The sequence below is a fragment of the Miniopterus schreibersii genome, assembly GCF_964146895.1.
Source record: "Miniopterus schreibersii genome assembly, chromosome: X".
NCBI classification, from domain to species: domain Eukaryota; kingdom Metazoa; phylum Chordata; class Mammalia; order Chiroptera; family Miniopteridae; genus Miniopterus; species Miniopterus schreibersii.
Window position 1 is genome coordinate 98,193,549 of NC_138104.1, and position 25,285 is coordinate 98,218,833.

Genomic DNA, 25,285 nt, shown 5'->3' on the forward strand with positions numbered 1-25,285 from the left:
TCTGGAAGAAATGGATAAACTTCTAGAAACATAAAATCTTCCAATGCTGAATCAAGAAGAAACAGGAAATCTGAACAGACCAATTACAACTGATGAAATCGAAGCAGTAATTAAAAAAACTTCCAACAAACGAAAGTCTTGGACCGGATGGCTTCACAGGTGAATTTTGCCAGACATTCAAAGAAGAACTAACACCTATCCTTCTCAAACTATCCCCAAAAAGTCAAGAGGAGGGAAGACTCCCAAGCTCATTTTACAAGACCAGCATTATCCTAATTCCAAAACTAGATAAAGACACTACAAAGAAAGAAAATTATAGGCCAATATCCCTGATGAACACAGATGCCAAAATCCTCAAATAAAATATTAGCAAACCAAATCCAGCAATACATTAAAAAGATCATACACCATGACCAAGTGGGATTTATTCCTGGGATGCAAACTGATACAATATCCACGAATCAATTAGTGTGATACATCACATAAACAAAATGAAGCATAGAAATCACATGATCATATCAATAGATGCAGAAAAAGCTTTTCACAAAATCCAGCACCCATTTATGATAAAAAGTCTCGGCAAAATGGGAATAGAGGGAACATACTTCAACATAATAAAGGCCATATATAACAAACCCACAGCTAACATCATACTCAATGGGGAAAAACTAAAAGCATTTCCCTTAAGATCAGGAACAAGATAGGGATGTCCAATTTCACCACTCTTATTCAGCATAGTACTGGAAGTCCTAGCCACAGCAATCAGACAAGAAGAAGAAATTAAAGGCATCTAAATTGGAAAGGAGGAAGTAAATCTGTCATTATTTATAGATGACATGATATTGTATATAGACAACCCTAAAAATTCCACCAAAAAACTAAAACAAAACAAAACACACAAAAAAACCCACAAAAAACCCTGCAACTAGAAACAACTCAAATATCTATCAACAGCAGAATGGATAAACAAATTGTGAACTACTGTATTCATACAATGGAACACTACACAGTAATAAAAAAGAACACTCAATTGATATGTGCAACATCTACCTCAAAAAAGTATGGGGGAACTGAAGAAGCAGACACAAAAGAGTAAGTGCTCCTTCATTTTAGAATTCCATCCTGTAGTAGGCCAATAGATGTTTTGAGTATAAGATCAACCCCCCTAGTGAGCAGAGCTTGAAGGGCAATGGCAATGGTGCAGTTTTCATTCAAAGAGAGGCTTTCTGAAAGACAGTGTGTTAAACGACATAAAATATTTCTCTTCTTTTGATCTCAGCTGGAACTGAACAAAAATTCTTAGGGTGATGGAATGCAAAATGATTTTATGTATTTTAAAGTCCAGGAACACTGTTTAATTGGCTTCTATTAATGAAGCAATATAAATGTGCAGAGCATAACAAAATTGTATTTTGAAGCATGTGTGGAAAGTAGTCCCTGTGTGAATGGAAAAGAGGGCTCCAGAGAGGCCAGGAGGACACTTCCTGCTGCCACTCAGTCATTTTTCACAGGAATTTCTCTGGACTGTCAAGAAGAACACAAAACAAGTTCCACTGGACCATGATCACTGTGATGTTGATGCCAATGAGTAGCTTATTCATCCCCTGTGGCCAGCTTTGCTAATTAGTGGGGTCACTGCCAAGGGCCACTCAATGTCAGTCCTCAAAGGTTGCTAGCACCAAATAAAAGCCATGAGTGGGGAAAAGGCAGGCCAGACTTTGAAGTGCAGAGAAGGGAAGAAGGAGGCTTTGAACTGCTGCAAACGGCATAAATACACCTGTCCAAATCACAGGAGCTGGCAGCATGAGCCCCAGAACAGCCTAGAGATTCAGGGAGAGCTCCTCCCTCACCCTCTATGCTTTGCCCTCGGGGGAGGCTCCGAGGGTGTGTGGAAACTGAAGAGATATTTCACATTTGGTCTCACTCCAAGTGACAAAAAGTCACAACTCAGGCCAGATGTGGCAAAAGCTTGGTAGGGTCATACTTGACCTTACCACAGCATATTAAAGGAAAAAAAAAAAAAAAGGTTAAACCTTCTCACACACAAGCCATGCACATTGCACATTCTGTGTTTACTTTTTCCCTGTTTTCTTTTTTTCCTTTTTTGAATTGACACTTTTTGAGTACAGCTATGTGAATGTTATCACGTAGACTCATGTAACCCTACCACAATCAGCATTCAGAACATTGCCATTACCCCAAAAAAGGCCCTCACACTATCCCTTTATAGTCAAAGTCTCCTCCCACTCCTAGCCCCTGGCACCCACTAATCTGTTCTCCATCACTGTGGTTTTGTGTTTTTGAAAGTGTCATATAAATGGAATCATACCTTTTGAGACTGGCTTCTTGCATTCAGCATAATGCCTTTGAGATCCACCCAATTTGTGTGTATCAGTAAGTAATTCGTTCCTTTTTATTGTGAGTAGTATTCCCTTGTCTTATACTTTGAACAATGAATTAAATGTTTCAGGCAAGCAAGAGAATGTCAACCTGAGAATATTCTGTAATGACGTGTACAGACAAGTCATTTTATAGGCTGCTCCACAGCCAGGCTAATGTTTTAAAAAGAAAGAATTCCAAAACTAAAATTTGCAAAAGAAATTTTTTTTATTTCTCAGAATATTTACTATAAACCAGACTCACTGGCTAATGCTTTCATTAGCTATTGTGCTGGCTATTAAGCTGTCTGTCAGCTCCAAATCTGTTCTTCCATTCTGCTTTTTTATGCAGGGACTCTGCAAACATCATTTCTTTCTCACCAGCTGCTTTCTGTTAGGTTTTCCCTAGGAGTGTCAACTGCTTTCTGTAGTTACTATCTCTGTGTCACCTCAGTTTTCCATTTTCTGTGCCAATCTTATAATACCTCCCTTATATTGAATTATTTCTTTTAAAATAACTGGTGCGGTTTCTATTTTCCTGACTGGACCCTGACTGATAAAATACATGGTACCAGGATTTCACCGCTGGTTTGCTTGTATCTGAGGCATCTAAAGTACTTGTTATTTCTGGTTTCTCAGTCCAGTGAGGAAAATATGAAGCAGTGTGATGTTCCATGGGGTGCTGAGGTGATAATGATCTCTGCAGCTCATGGCAAAGAGCAGGAGGGCTGACACAGTCTCAAAAGCAATGTGTTTCTGGTGACCCTTGAAAATGGGTATAGAGGGAAAAAGTATTTGTTGGGCTCAATAGCACATGCTTGGTGCTGTGCTGATTTGTTCCAAGAAAAATACCGCATTGAAACATCAGCTGCAATGAAAGTCACAAGCTATTTACAGCCAGTCTCCAAGATCCAGCTACCTTCTGCAAAGACCACACAGGTAAGTTAAATGGAGAGTGTGATAGGCATCACCATTCCTGTAATCTTATATTTGAAACTAATGTCAGGTTCTCCTCTCCCTACTATACCAAGAAAAAGCCTGTAGAAATTGAGGAAATTAACCTTATACACGCATGGCCTGGTATCTTCATAAAGCACTGCTCTTCCTGATCATGTTACTTCCATGCTCAAAACCCTCCAATAATATCCTATGCCCAAGGAATAAATTCAGACTTTTTAGATTGACATTCAAGATCCTTCAAGATCTGGTCTACTGAAGCATTGCTGCCAAAACAAAGTATCTGAATTCATATATGCGCACTGCACTTTCTCCTGCCTCTGTGTGCTTGCTCTCATGGTTTCCTCAGCCTTTAATCTTTTTCCTCCCAGGATTCGCATCAAAATTCTACCCCATCTAAGGCCTTCTCAAATGCTACCTTTACCACGAAGTTTAATCCTAACATCCAACCCCATTCTAACACCACGCACCAGTTAAGTATTAACACCTTATAGTCGGTACCATATAATTTCCTTGGATGACAGAGATTATGCCCCACTCATTTTGTATCCCTTTAGTACTTATTAATAGCAGGTGCCCAGTTAATTTTTTCAAAATGAAAGAATAAATAAGAAGCCACAATGGGAGAGAGGGCATTCAAAGTGGAGATATTGTTTTGAGAGTGCAGGATATTTTCTAGATGAGTATGTACAGTTTGGTTTGGCTGTGGTCTAGGGTCTGTGCAAAGCATTTGTGGGAAATCCATCTGGGAAGGTGTTAGAACCAGATTGTCCAGAGGGTACGGAGTAGGATTTGAACTTACTTCTTCAGGCAAAAGGAAGCAGTTGAAGGCCTGGGATTAGAGAAGAATTTGTATGTCAAAGGTTCTACCAAGGTTAGAATTCTTCTCAACTGGTTTAAAGGAGCAAACTAGATGAGACAAAAGGAAACACCTAAGCTTAAGCAAGAGAGACTGGATGGACACAACCATTTTAAGAGAGGTCATAAATCAATGGAATACTTCTGAGAGAGCTTGCAAAACTATGAAGATAGTTTATAAAAGCAAAACAAGACCTGTCTAGGATACAGTGGTGTGTATAATTCTTTTACAGTAAAGACTTTGTCCGTGTTTCTGAGTCCCAGCCCTTATAAACCAAAAGAATATCAAAAATCTCTAAATGTGGACCTGTAGAGAAAGGGGAGGGGAGGGGCTGAGTAAGACTAAGACAGAGCTGGGGATGGGGGTGAGGTCTTCATCCCAGGGTAGGTCAAGGACTATTAAAATACTCCTTCTGCCAGCTCTTGTCTTTAATCTTTCCTAATTCAGAAGTCCATTCTCACTCTTCTGATTCTTCTTTAAGCTAGTTCAGTTTTTCTAAGAAGCTGTTTTCTCATAAGACCAATTTTTTTCTTCTTGATATAAAACGGAAGAGTAAACATAGTCATTGTTTAGAGCTGTAGAATATGACCAAGGAGATGTGGGTCCTAGTTTGAGTGATTTCCTCCATTTACTTCCCAAGAAGGCTGTTGGAATGTCCCTTGTCCTCCAAATGCACCTCCTTGATAAGAAGAAAAGTATGGTTTGACAGCCTTTTATTTTAAAATTCCTGGAGGCCCACAGTGTGGTAAGTAGGAAAACTAGTATCAGGCTATGAAATGACAAGGACTCCCTGATATTCTTTCCCAGCTACTTTGACCAAGTCAGACGCTGGAATATAATTGTGGACACAATGCATTGTAATGAGTTAACTGTCAATTCTGATGACAAGGATTTAGGCCTCAGTGTTCCTCTGGAACCTCATCAACTGTTGCCATAGGGCTCCATCTCAGGTCAAACATCTTCCTCCAATACCACGGAGACCATTAGACATTCTACCCCTTGATCACTTGTGAGGCTTGGAAAGGGACATTTGGTGAGATTGCTGGAGTCTCTTACCATATGTGAAGAAAGGTGACACCATGCCTGTACATCTAGACATCAGAATCTAAGCAGGGACTTAGACTTCAAGGGTCCTCATGGATGTGACTGCAGGCTGAATGCAGCAATAGATGTTTCAGTTCAAGTGCCAACTCTAATCCAGCTGTGAGGACTATATGGGAAAGAGTGCTGTAATCTATTGGAAGTGCCTGCCTTAGGATTGCACAGGGGAACAGTGGGTGAATGTCCCAGGAGCTTTTTGAGAACCAGCACTTCTCTCAGAAGAATGTAACCATCTCTTTGGTCTCCTGTAGTCAAAGGGCTGCTGGATGGAGATGTTCTTCTTGAAAGGTGAGAGGTGTCGAGCCAAGTCTTCTAGGTGGCTTGCCCAGGTCCCTTGACCTCTGGCCTCTGATTCTCTATACCTAGAGTACCTATATGGCTACTCTTGTTAGTGAAGTGTCGACTCTTCAGAAAACCTCTGCAGGTTTGCTCAGCTTTGGGGCACTGTCACTAGCAGAACGGATGCTCAGACAATACGCTTGGGGACCTTCTCATGGCTTTTTGAACAAGGAAGCTGGGCCTCCTATACTCCCACCTCTGCAGCATGGTTTATGCCTCAGTGTTGCATGCCCTTGGATGTTTTTTACTTCACATGTCCAAGTTGAAAGGTTAGAATTACGGAGGTGCCTAACTTATACTGTCCAAGAGATTTAAAGATTGTGTTCTGAAGGTTTTAGCAAATGATTATGCTGGAAGCCATGGTCAGCTCCCAGTAGAGGTCCAAAACATTGGCTGTATTGTGACATTAGTTGCCTGGTTATATTGGATTCCTACCTCACTGTGTAGACCACTGCTAATCTCTTAGAAACACAGGGTCTATGGGTGGTGGCACAACCCGAGGTGGCATTACAGACCTTTCAGCAAGCCAGAGCAGCTTCTCTGCCAGTCAGTTTAGTTTAGACCTCATTGAATCGGGCTGTTGCCATCCTAACGTCTAAGTCTATTCATTCATATATCTGCCTGTGGCTGCCATTCTCTCACTCATTCCTTGCTTGCTGGCTTCCTTGATCGGGAAAGAAGATGTGTGCACAATTATTTATGAAGACAATATCTAAAGAACACCACTGCAAAGGCAAAGGAAGGGAGTGGGGAACAGAGGAGTAGCCAGGTGGGATGGCTCAAGTATAAAGGAATGAGGACTTCTGTATGAAGTATCATTCTGGCTTTGTGATCAAATGATATAATGTAGGAATTGTATAAAAGGGAAAAATTATCTGATACTTATCTATTTGGTAACTTAGAGGTTCTTTGACTTGAATATTTAAAGTTCCTAAGTTATGGCTTTTCCTCTTTTGGAGTTATAGCAAACTGTTTTAATCCACATTTGTGGCTTATTGTTCTAGTTAAAATTGTATTCATCAACCCATCAATAAATATTTGTGTCAAAACAACAAAAATATTCTTTCCAAAGTTACTTAAGTTAGCTATTTCCCCCCCACTTCCTTCCTTGTGGTTATATTCATTTGTAATATAGTTATGTTTATTTGTTACTGTTTGTTTTTCAATTGGGGTTCTCCCCACATTCTGGTTGATGTTATTTATTTATTTATTTATTAAAGAGGGGTATGTGAAATATTAGCTGGGTTCTAAGAGTTAGAGCTACCCAAAAAACATATTTAGAGAAGAGTCACTCTCCCTTGACTCTGCCACCTCCTTCCCATCCTCCATTCTTTCTATCCCATTCCCACCCACTCACCCTGTGGGTAAACTAATCTCATTAGTTTATGGTTTATCTTCCCTATACTGTCAGTTTGCTATATTGCTCATTTTGAAAAAGTGAATTTGTTCCAATGTGATTGATATCTTAGAGGAAAATTTAAGCTTAATGTGAATTTCGAGTTTGCTTATGCAGGATTTCATGCATGAGAAACTTTAGGTGAATGCAGAAACTGCACCCAGCAGACCTGAGCTGTGTAAGAACACACAAAATGGTACTCCAGAGATTCGACTGGCTAATAATAATAACAATGATGATGTCCAATACATATTGAGTGCTTATTATGTGTCAGGTACTGTTTACATGTATTAACACATTCTCATTCCAAACTTATGAGGTACTATCTACGTTATCCCTGAGATACTGAAATGATTCACTTGCTAGGGTCACACAGCTAGTAAACGGTAGAGCTGGTATTAAATCCAGGCAGTTTGGCTTCACAGTCCATGACATTAATGACCAAAGTACAGTATAAGTTTGCAGAGCTGTGGAAGATTGTGTATCAGAATCTCATTACGAATGCTCTTTTAAAGGAAGAAAAAATGGCTAACCTAAAGTCTCACAGTTGCAAGGAAACTTTCTGTCTAAGAAAAGGCCTATCAAGCAATTCGCTATCTGAGAATATGTCTATCTAGCAATTTGGCTGCAAATTTCCTGTCCTTATACTTGCAGCTTTTTCTATTACAGCAATATATAGTCCTGTAAGCTGATTGCATAGAACCATGTTCTATTCTGAGTCAGCTCCAGGTCTGAGGGGTATAACTTGAACGGAAAATCTTCCAGTGAACCTGGTGACCCAAATTCAATTGAACAAATGAAACAGTTTAAATTTCCCCAACTTACTTAAATACTAAGTATTCTCATTTGAGATAGGTAAACTTTTTGGAGTTCACTTAAGTATGATCAACACTCTTATTGATGTTTGTTGGGTAAATACCTTCATTGCTATTCAATATTTTAAGCCTTTTCCTATAGTCTTACTTTGGTATTTAGATATTATTAAAAATTATGCAGAATATGACTAAAGGTAATATTTTTATGTCATTTGTATAAATGCTCAACATTCTTCCTTCCCACCTCTCCCCCTCAAGAAAACCAACTTAATGAGCCACAAAACATATAATAAATGGGAAAAATATTTTTAGCATTTTATGCTGAAAATACCTCATTAAAAGCAAATGCTTCAGCAAGCAGATTTGAGCTTAATATGAACTTTTGTTGAGCAGGGGATTCTATGACAAATCACTAGTATGTGTAACTGCTCTATATAAAGACCTAGAAAGCTCTAAGAGGCTCTTACCTTCTTTTCTTACTCCTGGGTAGAACTGTAGTGAGTGTGACATGGGACTCAGTAGGCACTCAATGAGCCTGAAGGACATGAAGGTTACTGTCCAGCCACAAGTAGGAAAAATAACTATGTATTGTCCAATATCACTCACTGTTTTATCTGGATATGCTATATCATGTAGACTCATTCAGATGAAGTCTGTTCATTTGGACATTTCCCATCATGGGACCCAAATAATTTGCATCTATTTTGTATATTGTAAAAGCCATAGGGTGCAGAGTTTATAGTCACACACAAAAACTTAATTCAAATAAAAACCTCACTGTGTAACCACACTCTTGTAACTTCTTTAGATTTGGGTCTCAAAGTAGAATGACAAGAGAGCAGGGGTCCAGCCATCTGTGCAGACAGTATGGGCTGATTTGGTCACAGAAACCATAGCCTCTCATGTCAATGATGCGCTACTCAGAGGCACAAAGTTGTCCCCACTGAGGCCCCAGAAGGCACATTTGAGGTAATGATGTTTGCAGTGGCTGCGGATAGTTTGCAGGTGATTGCAGATGTTCTGAGCTGGGCTCAGATTCATCATCTGTGATCCAAACTTGGGGTTTGGGCCAAGGAGTTACAGCCACAGCCACACAGGCAAGGCTGAAATCACCATCGGTAATGACATCACTCGGGTAATTGGTTGCTCTGAAGAACTAGCCTCCCTTATGGAATGGGGAAGCATAAAATGATGAGATGAACTGTGTTCAAATGGAAAATTTCCACGTCATTTAAGTTCTTTCCCAGCTCACCCCACTGAGTTAGCCAAACTCTCATTTGACTAGGAATAATAGTGGTGGTTGTAGTAGTTAACGTTTGTTGAGGTCTTACTCTGTGCCAGGCACTGTGCTAAGTTTTTTCCATGCCTTATCTCATTTAATCCTCAAACACTATAAGCTAGGTACTATTAATATCCTCATATTACAAACAAGGGAACTGATGACAAAGAAGGTAAGTAACCTGCCTTAAATCTTTCAGCTTGTGTGAAGAAGGATTTGAAGTAAAATTTTTCTTATTTTTAGATTACTTAACTCTTATTGCTTTACTGCATTGTGCAACCAGTTAACTGAAAAAATATGATTCTGTATCCTTACTCTATGCCAAAAATGAGGCATTCCTTTCAGGAATGAAAGGGGGAAAATTAAGTTGTTTTCAAATGCCCACGGTTTGCTCTCTCAGGCAGCCCAGCCTCCTTCACTAGGAGGGAAACTGACTCCCAAGACCTACTGGTGATTCCTGATGAGCAAGGACAGGCTGCCAGCTGGCCACAAAGCTCACCGTTAAGAAGTGACGGTCCTTGACTTCGCGCCTCCTCTGGCTGTGAGCTGGGGGGTAGGCCGGCAGTGGAGGAGCAGCTACAGAAAGGGGGGCAGCAGCTCTCTGCTCCCGGCGATCGCTCCGGCTCCGATGTTCTGGGGGCAGAAAAAGCAGTAATTCATAAACATACTTGGCATTTTCAACTTCTCTTGTCCCAATGAGAGAATGAACAAAGGGCTGAAGAAAGGTGAGTTTTTCTAACCTAGTTCATTTGTATACCAAATAAGATTTTCAGAATGGTTCCGAACTAAACTTTCACTTCATATTAATATAGTTAGACACCTACACTTCGGTGGGTCCATCTCATAATCTTTGTACAAGATGGCTCACTCTTGAGTTTGGAAAAAGCAATGTATTTCTTAATGTGCCTAATTTCAAAACAATATAAGCAAAAAAAGAAATCCAGAACAATGGTGGAAGATGTGCTGGCACAGACATGCCAGAGCTACCAAGGGAGCGCCAGGGACAAATGCTCACAGCCGTCCAGAAGGTGCTGGACCAGCTCATACAGGCTCAGGGGTGCTGGGTGCTATGTGTTCAGGAATTTTGCAAGCTACTTTTTAACTGTTGGTAGCTTGAAATAGGCCATGGTGTGAGTATTTTACATCACAGACATTGGCAAGAGCCATATAACAGAGCTTTTGTTTTACTTTATTACTTTTTTGTTTGTTTGTTTAGAGAGCCTGTCACCAGCACACAATTGCAGCTATCTGAGCCCTGTCACTCACAACACTCAGAGGGCTTTAAAATCCTGGGTTCCTAGAAAAAGTAGAGGAATCTCAATGACAACAGTTGTTTGTTGTTTGATTTAGAAATAAAGCTACCACTGGGAAAAGCCAAGAAATTTCCATATGTGGGATGAAGTGGTGCTAACTTCATAGCAAGAATCACTGAGACACTAAGAGCACAATTTAGATTTCTGGGTGTTTCAGAAAGCCCCAAAGCACACCCAGCCCAACACACTGGCCACACCAAAGGCATCCCACCTACCAAAAACTAGCCTATACTCATGCCCAGTACCTGAAATCTCATGACTCCATCATGACGAAGGTATGAATTTGTGCAGCAGATTTCTTAACCTGCCCTTCTATTATTTAAAATTGCTATTACTCAGCATGTCAATAGTAATAACTATAATGCCCAATATTTACTGAGCAATTGCCACGTGCGAAAGACACTTTGCTAAAGCTCTTACGTGCATCTCAACAGTAGGCACTGACACCGTCCCTCTTCTGCAGATGCCTAAACAGGCTCAGGGAGACTAAGTCACTGCCAAGCTATCAGTGGTACACACTTGGCGCTAGGAACCTGCTCTTCACCACTACTTGACCTACAGGCACTGTAAGACCCTAACACACTTGCTCACTCATCAGAGCAAGACTGCTTGGGTTTGAGTATTTGATTATAATTGTATTTTATCACATTCTAATTCTTTGAATACTGATAATAAAATATAGAATATTTGACAGCTCATAAGACACTACTTACTTTTTTACCCATGTTAGGAAACAGAACTAACTACACTGACCCTCTCAGGTGATGTCAGAAGGAAGCCCTTTCTCCAAAGGCCGGATAGTGCTCAGTGCTCATTTCATCTCTATCATTGGATTGATAGAAGGAAGACAGAGACTATATTTTATTTTATTTAGGCTGAGATGTAGTGTGGTCTCAATAAATGTTTGTTGAGTGACTGAAAGGAAGAATGAATTAATGCTTTTTGCCACAATCTAGACTTTTAACATCAGACCCTATCCATATCCTTATCTTTTTCACTGACTGACAGGTCATTCTCTAGGTCCTGTTGCCCGTTTCCACTGGCCTTGCTGATGCCAGCCCCATTTCTTCTTTGCTGTAGTCAGTGTGCTACACTCTAAACAGACCAGAGCACTCTCGAGCTTTCAGGTTTCTTTCCATGTCTGATTTGACTATCTGTGGGCCTCCCTGCCTAAACTGCCAACTTTGTCTGTGGCAGGAAAACATGGTAGTGTTCCCCATCTTCCTTTGCTTGGGGTTCTTTAGACAAATGTTGACTCCTATTTGCAAACAGAAAAAAGTCTTCATCACTTTAGCAAAGGCAGTCTTTGCTAAACTGCCTTCACAGCCAATGATTATCAGGAAACAGAACTAACTACATTTTTTAGATAAATGTCTTCTTCCAGTACCACCCTCATTTTTCTCTGCAAGGAAACAGTAGTGGGCTTTTTACTAAATGAGCAGTGCACGGAAAAGCTTTGACAGTCTTAAATTCATAACGAAGAGTAGAATACAGGTGTCAGTGGTTAGGAGAAGGTGGAAGGACAGGAGGAGTCTGGAGGGAGACATCGACTCAATTTCCCATTCAATTGCTTCCCTCCTACACTTTCTTAAATATATCTCATTCACCATAGGCTGGGAGTAGGCAGGCTAGATTAATGGCTCCCTAATAATGCTTTTTTTCTGGTAGTCGAGTGGGGAGAACATTTGTCTACTAGAGCCTGAAACTACAGTCAACTCTTGGTTCTTATTACCTTAGGCAAATGGAACTTAGACCCTAGCCCTGAAACTTGAAAGGAAAGGAAATATAAAATATAAATATCTCTTTATAGCCATCTAGTAATCTCTCCCTATCTTACAAACATAAACAACTGCATCACTTAAAGCCATTATTGGCTCTGAGTATAAAGAACTGTTAAGAAAAAGAAGGAAAAGAGGAATCAGATTCTAAATAACCTGAAATCCATTAAGGTGCAACTTCTTCTGGGGAGCCTTCCCTGAAGCTCCGTGGCATGATTGGTGCCTTTCCTCTGAGCCCCCATATCACTGTGTTGAAATTATCTGCTTGTCATCTTCCTCACTAGATCAGGAATTCCTTGTGGGCTGGGACCATACATTAATTGCTCTCTGAATCCCAGGTTTAGCACAATGCCTGGCCCTAAATAGACTTTGTTGAGGGGGTTGCTATTGAACAGATCTTGAAGGGAGCCAATTTCTAGGTTCTGATCTCAGTGCACCAGCTACCTCCTTATAGCTTCATTATGCACTCCCTCCTGGTGGAAGCTAGGATATTCCAGCTGTCCAAATAGATAACCTACAGGGAAGCTCACTGCGGCATTTGCTGAGCAAGGCCCTTGTCTGGTAGGTCAGAATTAGTCATGGCCACCAGATGGCAGAAGTACTATTCTGATTATCTCACTGCTAAATTACCGTGTTTCTTGGACAAGGTTAAAAAAAAAAAGTCACTTTCTAATTTTAATTCTACATTGCATGTTTTTAATTCTATGATGCCTATAATTTCTGTTTATGGCTCTCCGCAGTGCTATTAAAACCACTACACCCAAGATTTGCTATTGAAACAACCACAAAGCCAGCCAGTCTGTGGAGGCAAGATGCAGCTCTAGGGTCTTCCTTCCAAACCCCAGGAGCCCTCACATCCCTCTCTCAGCCCCTAGGAGGAAGTTCACAGAAAACTGATATTGGCACTTGCTGTTCCTCAGTTCTGCCATTAAGTCCAAACCTGACAACACAGTGAAATGTGATAGCTACGAGCAGCTTAATGTTATCTGGTTGAATCTGGAAAAATTGAATCAAAGATGACTTATGAATAATAATAAAAGGATAAAAATAATTATGGCTAAAGGGTTAATGTTCCTCAAGCTCTCTAATGATGAGATCAGAGAAAGTATTCAGTGAGAATGATCATGTTCCTCTGTCATCATTTTGTGCCCTCAATACTCAACCAGTTTTCTGCAGAATTTCATTCAGTTGCACAAACATTCATTGAGAATCTATTATATCCCACGTTCATGCTAAGTGCTTGGAATAAAAATAATAAAATATCCTTGCCCTTGAGTTGCTCATGGATTAACAGTGGAAGATAGGCCCATAGGCATTTAGTTATAATATAAGCTTATAAGTGCCATGATGTTATGGGGATGTTATGGGGAGGGTGCCTAATCCAAGCTGCAAAGGAATGGTGAGAGTATTAAGGAAGATTTCCAGAAGGTGCCTTGCACTAAAAATTTGGTAAAGAAGACCTTTTAGGCCATGTATAATATCAAAGTGAATAATAAGAATGCCAGAGATACTTCTAGAGGATACTGATCATCACTCTTCATTGTAAGTGTCACAGTACCTGCTACTAATACCCAAGGGGAATTTTTAGAAACAATTGTGTTAGGGATATCAGTAGGTTAGCTCTTTCATTAAAGGGGGAAAAGACTATGGATTGGAGAAAAGGGAGAAGTCATACACATATGGAAAAAATAAGCAAAATAAGCTGAAAATAACATTTGTCCATTTTTTTCCTCATTCTGATCGTAACATTAAAATATTTTATTCAAATATTAATACTTTTGCAAGATAAAATTTCTTAAAGGAGCATAGGGAATTTGGAACAAATACACTGAATGTACAGACACCATCTGTCCCATAGCAAAAATCTAAAGGCCAAAAAAGCTGGCATGTCAACTTCTGATACCCAATTTAGGGGGAGCTAAGAGGATGATGCCAGTTTTTAATTTCCTTGTCTTAATTAGAATGGTTTTAAGGTAGTGAAAAGTAACCAATGTAAGAAAGGGCTGTATCTTCTACCCTGCCTGCTATGTGCCTATCTCGGGCTTTCTAAGGACTGTGAGAGAAACAGAAATATAAATATTTAATTATTTCCCTAGAACACAGTGTATAGTGAAGAGGGAAAGAGCTCTCGCTGGGGGTTTGGAAGCCCAGGTCTGGGTCCTGGCACTGTACCTAACCTGCTATGTGTGGCTCTGAGCAAGTTTCCTGACATCTCTAGGCCTGCCTCCACATGCTCCACTGTGGAATGGACCAGATCACTGGTTCTCAACAGGAACAGAAGAGCCCTCTGGGAGAGGTCTGGCTATTCGGTGATTGAACAGGAGCCAAGGATGACAGCCATCCTGCAACATACAGGACAGTCCTGAACAATGTAACAATGTCCCAACTCCCACAAATATCCCACCAGAATTTCTTGTAAGGGAAAAGCCTAGAACCTATTTCTGAATCAAACCTTTTAGTTATAATCCAAGGGTAGTTTTTTGCTCATGTTTAATATACTCTGAGTGCACCAGTTTTTATGGTGTATCCTCCTGCCCTTCGACCCCTTCGTTTCCCTATACATTTTGTTCAGAATGGTTCTGATTGTATTTACTTAATTCAAACCTACTTTGATAAGTGCAAACATCTGACTACTTCGTTATGTCTTCTAGTGCAGTCATGCCCAGGCATTTGCACATTGCAAATATTATTATTATAATAAATATGTTTTCCCCTTAAATTCTACTTATTACCATATTTAGACCATAATGTTACTGTTAATTATGTGTATAGGTAGGTTATATTATCCATGAATTCATTTCAGGGTAGAAAATTGAGTGTTTCAAAGTACTTGCTATAACAAGGGGAGGTGTTGGAACATTTAATGGGATAGAGAACAACTCCTGAAAGGACACTAGCTGAGTTCTCTCCCCAAAAAGCCCCAAGCCCAGGATCAGTCACCTCTGCGCAGGGCTTGCAGGCTTTGTCTGGCGTGGCGGTGCAGTTCCTCCACGCAGGGTGGCCTCGTGGCAGGGAGGAAGATGTTTCTCTGCTGGTGCCACGGTGCGCGGTAGTACACACTCAGCTTGCTCTCGATGTCCAGGTTGGAGACGGCTGCAAGACAAAGAGGGAAATGGGGCATTATACATCAGTAGCTTTATTTTTTTTAAAAATATATCTTTATTGATTTCAGAGAGAAGAAGGGAGAGGGAGAGGGAGAGAGAGAGATATAGAAACATCAATGATGAGAGAGTCATTGATCGGCCGCCTCCTGCACGTCCCCGACTGGGGATCGAGCCCACAACCCGGGCCTGTGCCCTGACCGGGAATCGAACCTCAATCTCCTGGATCCTAGGTCGATGCTCAATGGCTGAGCCACACCCGGCCGGGCCATCAGTAGCTTTAAACTGTGCATTTAGCAGATTCTGGGGTAGGGAGGGGAACAGGAGCAGAGACTGGGTGGAGTGGAAGTCCGGACTGCTGCATTCACATTGGGAACTCACTCAAGGCTGAAGAAAGGTTTGAAGTTTACGATACAGAGAGGGACAACCTTTTCCCCCACCATCCAAGGGATGGGAGACCCCAGGACACCAACCAGCTAACTTCCTCCTCACACCTTCACTTTGTACTCTGACAGCCACTGATCAACCTGGACAAGCCCTCAGCCAGCCATGCTTGGGGGTGGGTCCTGCCTTCCAAGAAAGCAGAGAAAAGCCTCAGCGATGAGTCCAAATAATTGCCCCAGCTCCAGTCTTCTGGCGGCAGGGCCTCAGAACAATAGTTCTACACACCGGCTCCTGACACTCACCTGAATTTGCCCCTTGCTTGCCTGGCTTTCTGTCTCCTGTGACCCTTGGCTCCTAACCCTCACTATTTAACCTTATCCTGCCTTCCGCCCACCAACCTCATTGCCTGCCATGTTTCAAAGCATTGCTCAGTTTCCCTAGTTTCACCCAGGGGAGAACACAAGCATTAAAGATCCCATTACATGGGTAATGGGTGTTAAGGGAGGGAAACCACAGACAGTGCTGGTGCTGGTAAGGAGGAGAGCACAGTCCTTGCAACTCATCCAAGAGATCAGAGATGGAGGCCTCATTCCCCAAAGCACAGCAATTAACCCACTATGTCATCTTCATGTACACACTGAGCCTAGGATGGAGATCACGCATGAATTGAAGACAAATTCTTATGGAAGGAGCTGTTCCTAAACAGGAGGATTCTGACGTGGAAATTATTGCACAAAGGAACTCTTGAGCACCTGGACAGCTTTCCAGCCTCAGGAATGATGGGCACTGGCCCAGTCTGCCTTAACCTCCAGACCTACTATCTAGACTAGACCCCCATCCTGGGCTCACCAGTTCCTCCCAGTCTCATTGCCTTTCCACTTCTTTCCCTCTTTTTCCTGGTGTGTGATTTGGGGGCATTCTGTCCAAATATGTATTCCTACGCCCCAAACACACTACTAATGACTGCATTAGAACACAAAAGCAAAAAATAACTGCCATAAATACAGTACTTGGGGCGGGGGGGGGGGGGTCATTATCAAAAGGCTGCATTTTCTCCTGTTTTGCAGAAGGGGAAAAGAAAACTGGGGAAAATGCAGCCATTTGATAATGAAGCCCTCCCCAAGTACTATATTTATGGCAGTTACTTTTTTGTTTTGCTTTTGTGTCCTAATGCAGTCATTAGTAGTGTGTTTTTCTAGAATAATGCATCATACCCACAAGGAGCACCAATAGAAACAAAGACATATTTCCAAAGATGCCCTAAACACATTCTTACTGTGCCTACTGGGCAAGTCAGCTCTGAGTTTCTGGGCTGCTAAACTGCTCAGGACTGTGGATCTGCAGATACAAAGACTAATTGGTGAGTTCCAGCATGGGCAGCCAGGTCATGGTTCCTGGGAAGAACCAGCTCTCACAATGACAGCCTTCAGGGCTAGGAATCCTTACCTCTTCCCTGTCCAAAGTCTTTTTCGTTATCTGCTGAGAAGGTATAATGGATTTCTGCCACGTATTAATAGGTGAACATTTCACTCATCAGTGGTCACAATAGTGTTTATCTCTTAGGGAAGAGAAGGAAAACTCTGTAATGACTTTGCTTTCAGTTTTGTCCTTTGGTTATAGAGCATTAACTAGTATTATGTGTCCACCAGAGGCAGACAGGCAGGCACTAATAATGGAGCTTTTCCAGGGAAAACTATCCCATTTTCCTTCTTTAAAAAATCTATTCCTTTTCCAAAGTAACAGTCCAGCGAAAGTTGAATCCACTCATTCATAAGCTCGCTGCACCACTACCATTGCAAGGTTGTCCCATATCTTCAGGTTCACCCTGACCCCTTTTTTTCCCTGTTTAACAATTTCCCCATGGCTAAGCCATGCAATATAGGAGACTTAGTACTCCCAGTAATGTTTGTTCTCATAAATATGATACAAAGAGAAGCAAGAAGATTTCTCCTCTGCTTATTTGGATACATCCAAGGATCCCTCTGTGGTAGGCAGAATTCTAGGATAGTCACCAAGATTCTTGCCCTCTCATATACATATCCTGTAGAGTCCCCTCCCCTTGAGTGTAGGTGGAACCAGTGAATTATGTTGCATTATCTGGCAAAAGGTATTCTAAGATCCCTACTCAGTTTACTCCCAGTTAATCAAAAGGGAGATAATTATCCTGAATGTATCTGGCCTAATCAGGTGAGCCCTTAAAAAGAGACAAGAAACAGAAGAGACACTCTCCTGTTGGCCTTGAAGAACAAACTGCCACAATGTAGAGAAGTCCACATGGCAAGTAATGGTGGGTAGCCTCTGAGAGCTGAGAATCTCAGTCCTATAACCTCAAGGGACTGAATTCTGGCAACAACCAATGAACTTGGAAGGGACCCCTAGGCCTCAGATGAGAAATCAGCCCAAGCTTGTTTGCAGCTCAGTAGGACCCTGAGCAGAAGACCCAGTTAACCTGTGCCCAGAATCCTGACCCACGGAAATTGCGAGATCATAAATGGGTGTTGTTTTAAGCCGCTAAGTTTGTGGTAATTTGTTATGTGACAATAGGAAACTAATGGCACAGTTATAGAGAGCATTTCTCCTTCACAAAAATTTCTATCGGACAGCACTGTTTCAGAGGCATGGCATTGCCCCTTTGACCCCGGCCATCTGGTATTTCTTTAGCACTATTTACTTCCCTAGAGCCAGTCACTTGCCTTACCTAGTACTTTTTCTCTCTTCCCTTTGTTACTGCTCCCCAAGGAAGGGATAGATAATGGCACGGGTTACAATGGAAAATAGAGTTATGTCTCATTTTTATCACCTACAGCAAGAAAAAAGTTTATGTGGATATAACATTTCTTCTCTCCAAGACTGTAGGTTCTTGCAGAGAGCTCTAAGCCAGGTTCAATATATTCATGACATTGTCACATAACCCAAAGATTAAAATATTGCTCCCATTTTACAAATAAGGAAACAAAATCTATGAGAAACTAAGTAAATTTCCAAAGTCACACACTTGGCAAGTGGAAGATCTGGGATTAAAAAACATCTCTGGCTCCCAAGCTACTTCTCTAAGATCAATATTGAAATAAGTTTACCTAAGCTAAGGTTGATTGGGGAGTGGAGTGGAGTGGAGTGGGACTTCTGCCACATAAAAGTATTTAGTGCTTCTCAAAATCAAAATAAAGGATTCAGAACTGCTACTCTTTGTGTCATCCATAGTATTAGGTGGAACCAAGAACGAAGTGAATCTTTCAGAAAGTGCCCAGCAGACTTGTCATATTATAGAAACACAAACACCAAACTGCTAGAAGAAAATACACTGTAGGAAATGTCCATAGAGCAGTGAAGTCTTTATAGACTGAACTTAATTCATTCCCCTGTCGAACTCTGGGGATAATGGAATTGTCTAGACCTTGATTCACAGTGATATATTGAAAGCATAGATATGGTCACTGGGTTCATCTGAAATGAGCTGACTTAGAAGTTGAGAAAAACTAATGTCTGCCACTCTATTGGAAAGGCCAGGCCCTTTTTTAAGGGCAGGAGGAGACTTGAGTTTAGGAACTTTGAGAAGGGGTAAAAATCAGGAGCAGATATAATCTTGCCCCAAGCCTCTCCAGTCCCCAGTCTCTCCCTGCCCTGCTAGGGTTGGTACTTGTTCAACACTGCCTTTCCTGGCCTCATGAGCCTCTCACTCCCTTAAAGATTTATTATCCCCTGGGAGAAGTACAAAAGACTTATTGTTGGCCTCTCTTCCTAGAAAGCCTCTCTACCTCAAAAGCCTCTGTACCCCTGCCAATGGCTCTCTCTCCGTGCTACTACTCCTTCCTTCTCCCAGTCTCTCAAGACTTTAAAAGGGAGAAGGTGACAGCTGAAATCAGTTTGAATGATACAAGTGGTGAAAAATTCAGATAAATATGCAAAATTACTCAGAAATGGAATTTTTACCCCTTCAAAGGAGGGAAGGGATTTTTATTTTTTAATTGATTTTTAGAGAGAAGGAGGAGGAGAGAGAGACATTCATGTGAGAAACATCCATTGGCTGCCTCCTGCAAGGGCCCCAGCCAGGAATCAAACCTGCCACCCTTTGGTGCAAGGGACGACACTCCAACCGAGTCACACAGGCCAGGGCAGGAGGGAAGAGATTTTTTAAAATGTTCTTAGGGTACTTGTAGGATTAACTACCCACATACACCTTGCTAACCTTCCTGCCCTTCCACACATCACACCCACCCCCATCACACAGCTGTCTTGCCAGGAACACATTTCTCTACAAACCATCCATTCTGCCACTCTGCCACACAAGGCAGCAAGGAGTGTGTTAGTACATTAACATATTAATGAGCATCTGAAATAGTGTCACAGATCCGTTGCAGGTTTGTTCCCTGGATCCCTGCTATGCATAAGCCAATCCTCAGCAGTCATCAGCTTGGCAAGCAAGACGAAAATCTACTTTGGGTCTCTGTTGCTGCTGCCTGAGTTCTCAGATCTGTTAGGGAACTAGGGAGGGGAGTTCACCAAGTGAAATCATTTATTTTTGCCTCTTTTCCTTCATTGCTCCAGCCCCTTGCTCACCCTGCTTGGCAGCGTGGAGCAGCGAACAGGGTAGGTAGCTCCACCTGTGGAGCAGCCCAATACCAGAGCCAGTTTCCCAGCCTGTCCCTACCGCTGGGCTTCCTATTCGGTAAAACCACAATAATTCAGACTTGTTCCCCTCTACGGACATAGCATCCAGTGTGGACCCCTCAGCATCAGAAGAATCTAAACTTCCTGACAAGTTTCAGTATCCTAAAGTTACCGTCGGCAGCCATCAGTCCTGGCTTGCCACTTCGGAGGCGCGAGCTGGGTGTGGGCTGCGCTGAGGACGCAGGTGCCCCGGAATCCAGAGGTGCCCCGTAGACTCCAACAGGCTCCCCCAAATGTGTGGGCACCGTGTCCAGTGTCGAGAGGCAGACTGAGGGCTGCAGCATTTCCAGGCTTCCCGAGGGCGGGCCCTGCAGCCCTCCCTCTCGGCTGCTGCAGAGCCTCAGAGAGCCTGGGAATCTCGCCCACTGGCCAAGATGGCGCCGGGGTCGGTTTTTATGCCCAGAGCGCCTAAAGCTAGAAAGACGATTGGACAGGGCCCCAGCCCGCCCAAAGCTAGAAAGACGATTGGACAGGGCCCCAGCCCGCCCAAAGCTAGAAAGATTGGATAGGGCCCCAGCCTGCCCAAAGCTAGAAAGACGATTGGACAGGGCCCCAGCCTGCCCAAAGCTAGAAAGACGATTGGACAGGGCCCCAGCCCGCCCAAAGCTAGAAAGATTGGATAGGGCCCCAGCCTGCCCAAAGCTAGAAAGACGATTGGACAGGGCCTCAGCCCGTCCAAAGCTAGAAAGACGATTGGACAGGGCCCCAGCCCGCCCAAAGCTAGAAAGATGATTGGACAGGGCCCCAGCCCGTCCAAAGCTAGAAAGACGATTGGACAGGGCCCCAGCCCGTCCAAAGCTACAAAGATGATTGGAAAGGGCCCCAGCCCGCTAAAAGCTAGAAAGATGAATGGACAGGGCCCCAGCCTGTCCAAAGCTAGAAAGATGATTGGACAGGGCCTTGTGCACCAGAAGCTACAAAGATGATTGGCTAGAAAAAAAAAGCTCTCCCTCCATGCTGTAAGAATAGTGAGCTTGAGATGGAAGGGGAGATGGTCTTTGAGAGGAGGTGCACCATTCTCCCAGGTCATGGCATCTGACTGAGCCTTTTGCACCAGCACCTGTCCCGTGAGTTTGGCTTTCCTTGCTTCAGGCAGCTGAACCTGCATTTTTCGGTTACACTGAAACATTCTAGCACCCACAGAATAGAACATGTCTGTGTATTTATTTATATACTAAAAGAGTCTAGAACAATCTTCCCATAGAAATATTTCCCCATCTTCTAAAACAAAATGATGCTTCATACCAGGAGTGCTGTTTAATTATTATGGTTACTGTTACTGTTTTAATGTCCTACATCCTGTGGAAAGACCACTAGAAGCCTGGATTCTACTTGCAGTTCTGCACCCCTGTGCTTGTCACCAAGCCTTCCCAGGATTCCAGTTCCCCATCTTTACAGATGAGGATTTGGACCTTCTGCTTTCTGAGTCCTGTCATGTTCTGTTCATGACTCTGCTTTCTCCTAGTCAACAAAATTAAGTGAGGTTGCATCATCCACTCCAAAGGACTCTGTATTCAAGCTATGACAGGATGCAGTTGGGGAATTACCCTGGGCTCTGGGATGGAAAGCTGGGGATTCATCACAGCAGCAGTGGATCGAGAACGAGTTAGTGAACTCTTTGGGCCTCTGTAACCTTCTCTGTAAAGTGGGTATCCTAGAGCCTTTATAGAATGGTTCTTAGGATCCAATGAAATGATCAAGTCCTTGACATGTCACTTCTTACTAAATGTTAGTTCCCTTTCCTGAACTGGAAACAAAAGAAGACTAAGAGGCCAGGATTAGGGTCCAAGTTCAAAAGAGGAAAATCTGGAGCGCTCCAAGTTTCTCCCTTCTTTTTTCTTTATTTTCCTGTCTTCTTGGTAAGTGATGTATAAACAAAGATGAGGCCACAAGAGGTCATTCTTTGGGGGGGGGGGTCTTACAATCTGGAAACTGGAAAGAAGGCTGCCCACTACAAGAGAGCCTGGGACTTCTCTGACAGGTGGGATGTCCTCAGTCTCTGATGTTGTTCACTTGGGCTATCTTGATTGTGCAGCTGGCTAATTTTAAAAGTTCTCTAATGCTAAAGTGGCTTAAAATAAATTTTTTTGTCAAAATCTCCCAGTGTGGCAGTGATGAACAGATAGCTCTGGATCCTGGTTGGAACACTAGCTGGGAAAGCCATGGCCTGGAGGCCTGGCTGAGGGGAGGCTATCTTTTGCAGGGGCATGGACCAGACATCCTGGCTATTCCCAGGGTCCTACCTCCTGTATGGCATTCAGCAGGTCACTGGACCTCTGGAGGTCTATTCCCTTCTCTGTCAGAGACTCAGACATGATAAGGTGGCCCAGATTCATCTTGTACATTAGCTGCCCAAGACCTGAAATCCCCCTTTTCCAAGAAGCCCTGGCTCCTCTCAGAGGGAACAGGCTTTAGAGACCACATTCTGCCTGCCAAGGGTATTCATTGTTCCTGGGTTGTCACTGGCACTAGGCTTCTTCAATAGACAGAAATAGAAAATATGTAAGTTTCAGAAGATGAAAATAAATCATGAGTTCAAACTGTTATTTCCAATTCAAATCTAAGATTATAGGTTTTAACTCAACTTCCTTGATTTTATAATTAATCTCTTTTCTCTTAGGTTGAAAAATCTTGATTCTTAATGATACTGGCATAATTTCTTATTTCAATAGTCTCAAAATGACTACAATAAGACAATTGAATTTAGCTTTAGATTTCTTTTCATTTTCCTTTTGTCTTTAGGATATTTTCTGCTACAAATGTACAATAAAGAGTACTTTGTTTATAAGTCACATGAAGTGATTGAAAGTGTTGAACACAATGATTATTGAAGGCCTGTGTATTTCTTTAGGTACATAAAATGAGAAACTATGAGAGGCTCCTACTGCCCCATTTAAGTGGATCTAGTTTATAAATAACTAAAATCCATCTAAAGTGTCTATATTTTTACTTTACAATTTATTTGAAGAAAAACATACAGGCTTTTTTTGCCCTTTACACTCATCTGCCTAATGTGCTGCAATATTTAGAAAACTAGAAGTTCCTTCCCTTCCCTCCTTGGGAACTCAGCCACTGGCCCTCAGAGAAGCTGGCCTAGGTTTGTTGAGTAACAGCACAGAAAAGTCCATGTGTTGATGAAGAGAGCCTTTGATCTCCAGAAGACTTGAAAACTCAAGCTTGGAGGTCTTGGCATTTATCCCAGAGATCAAACACATATGTTGGCACCTGCAGGGAAAAGGGAAATGAACAAGCCATTTTTGAATCCAGAGCCTATGATGGAAACTCCATAAGCAATGGCAGAATCTACTGAAGGCCATGGGTCCATGAAAAGCCACGAGAAGCCTCTCTGGGGAATTTCTTTACCAAGAATTTGGCTAAATGGACCACACACAGGGATCAGACCACTTCACCTATGAATGACTGTGAATGAGCCCAAATACCAAAACACTAGGTTGAACCATATGAAATTGATATTTTTGTAGGTCAAAATAGTTGGGTATTGTCAATTTCATATGGTTCAACTTTATAGCTCTTAAATAAGCAAATGAAGATCCAAAAACACAATAATCTTTCAAAATGGATAAAAGACACTCTATTTCCCCCTCCCAGGTTCAAGGCATATCTTTCAAGTCTCTCTTTTCAGTTTGATTTGCTCTAGAGGCAGGCAGGCAGAGGTGAGAGAAGAAAGAGAAAAAAGATACATATATAAGCAACTGACTCTAGAGGGTCCCATTAGAGAACAAGGGCCTTGGGCCCCAGTCCCCAGTGCTGGCCAGCATGGCTCAGAGTCCCACCAACAGATCTCTGAGTATACTGGAGTCCCTGCCTAATCATACTTGGGTCTGGGAAACAGAAAGTTCAAGGTACTATGCAGAAGTACTTTAAAGAATAAGAGACGTCATTAGTGCTCTCAAGAGTTTATAACCTGCTAGCCAAATAAGACAGATTAGATGATAATCCCAGGTGGGATCAAGTGTGCACCCGGAGAGAAGTACAGAGTGCTAAAGATTCAAGAGAAATGCTCTCTGCCTCAGCAAGGAGTACAGGGAAGAAGTAACGTTGAAGTGCAGGGGCCGGGGAGAGTTTTAAGGATAGAATTAGCAGGAAGGTTGGAAAATGCTGGAAGAGAACCATACAAAATTTCCATTTTGAGGTAAGACAGATTTGAATACTGGCAATTGCCTACGAGGCAACCCAATATGAAGGTTGGAACGAGTCTCACAGTGCAGTCCCAGGAGGACTACTGCAGCTAGATCAGGAGTTGTGTGAAGCAGAAGGGGGCAGGTTAGAGGCCACCAAGGAGGAAGACAATACCACTTAGCATGTGCACGAACCAGGCACTGGGTTAGGCTCTTGATAGAGGTAATCTCATTTGGTTCCCACAATAAACCAAGGAAGCACATTTGATTATTCCAGTTTTCTGAATAGGCACCGAGAGGTTAGGAAACATGCCCAATGGTTCAAAGATTATAAATGCTAGAGACAACACTTGAAGCGAGCACATCTGATCTCAAAGCCTCTCACCACTTTCTGCCTTGCTGCCCCACTTTCTAACCTACAGAGGAGCAGAGGTCTATTTGGGAAGACAATGGTCATCCTGGAAAGAAAGACTGAAACCTTTCAGTGGAGAGCCCTGGTGGCCAGGATGAGGAACCTGCTACATAATGGGGAATGTCTTAATTGTCCCCAAAGCAGAGCTCAAGACAAGTTGTGTGAGGATAGAGATGGGCATTCTTGTGTATTTATTTGCACCTTTCAGCTAATCAACAGTCTAAGAACACTGACCTATATGTGACCTATAGGAGCTCAAGTATGTGATTTGAATGAATATGCCTAAACAACATAGATGGTTCAATCTATGCATCTTGTGGCCCTTTCAGTCTCCTTTTAGTCTACCTCCTTTCTTTTCCTGATCTC

General features: G+C 42.3%; 1 protein-coding gene across 4 annotated transcripts in view; it reads right to left on the reverse strand.

The window, feature by feature from the left end:
- NHS (NHS actin remodeling regulator) overlaps window positions 1-25,285 on the reverse strand; it is a 322,109-nt gene that overhangs the window by 23,893 nt on the left and 272,931 nt on the right. For all 4 annotated transcript variants that reach the window (XM_081126603.1, XM_081126602.1, XM_081126605.1 and 1 more), the window contains exons 2-3: window positions 15,156-15,308; window positions 9,624-9,757 (exon numbers count right to left, since the gene is read on the reverse strand). In XM_081126603.1, the coding sequence (XP_080982729.1) occupies window positions 9,624-9,757; window positions 15,156-15,308 (287 nt within the window). The remainder of the gene's footprint in view (window positions 1-9,623; window positions 9,758-15,155; window positions 15,309-25,285) is intronic.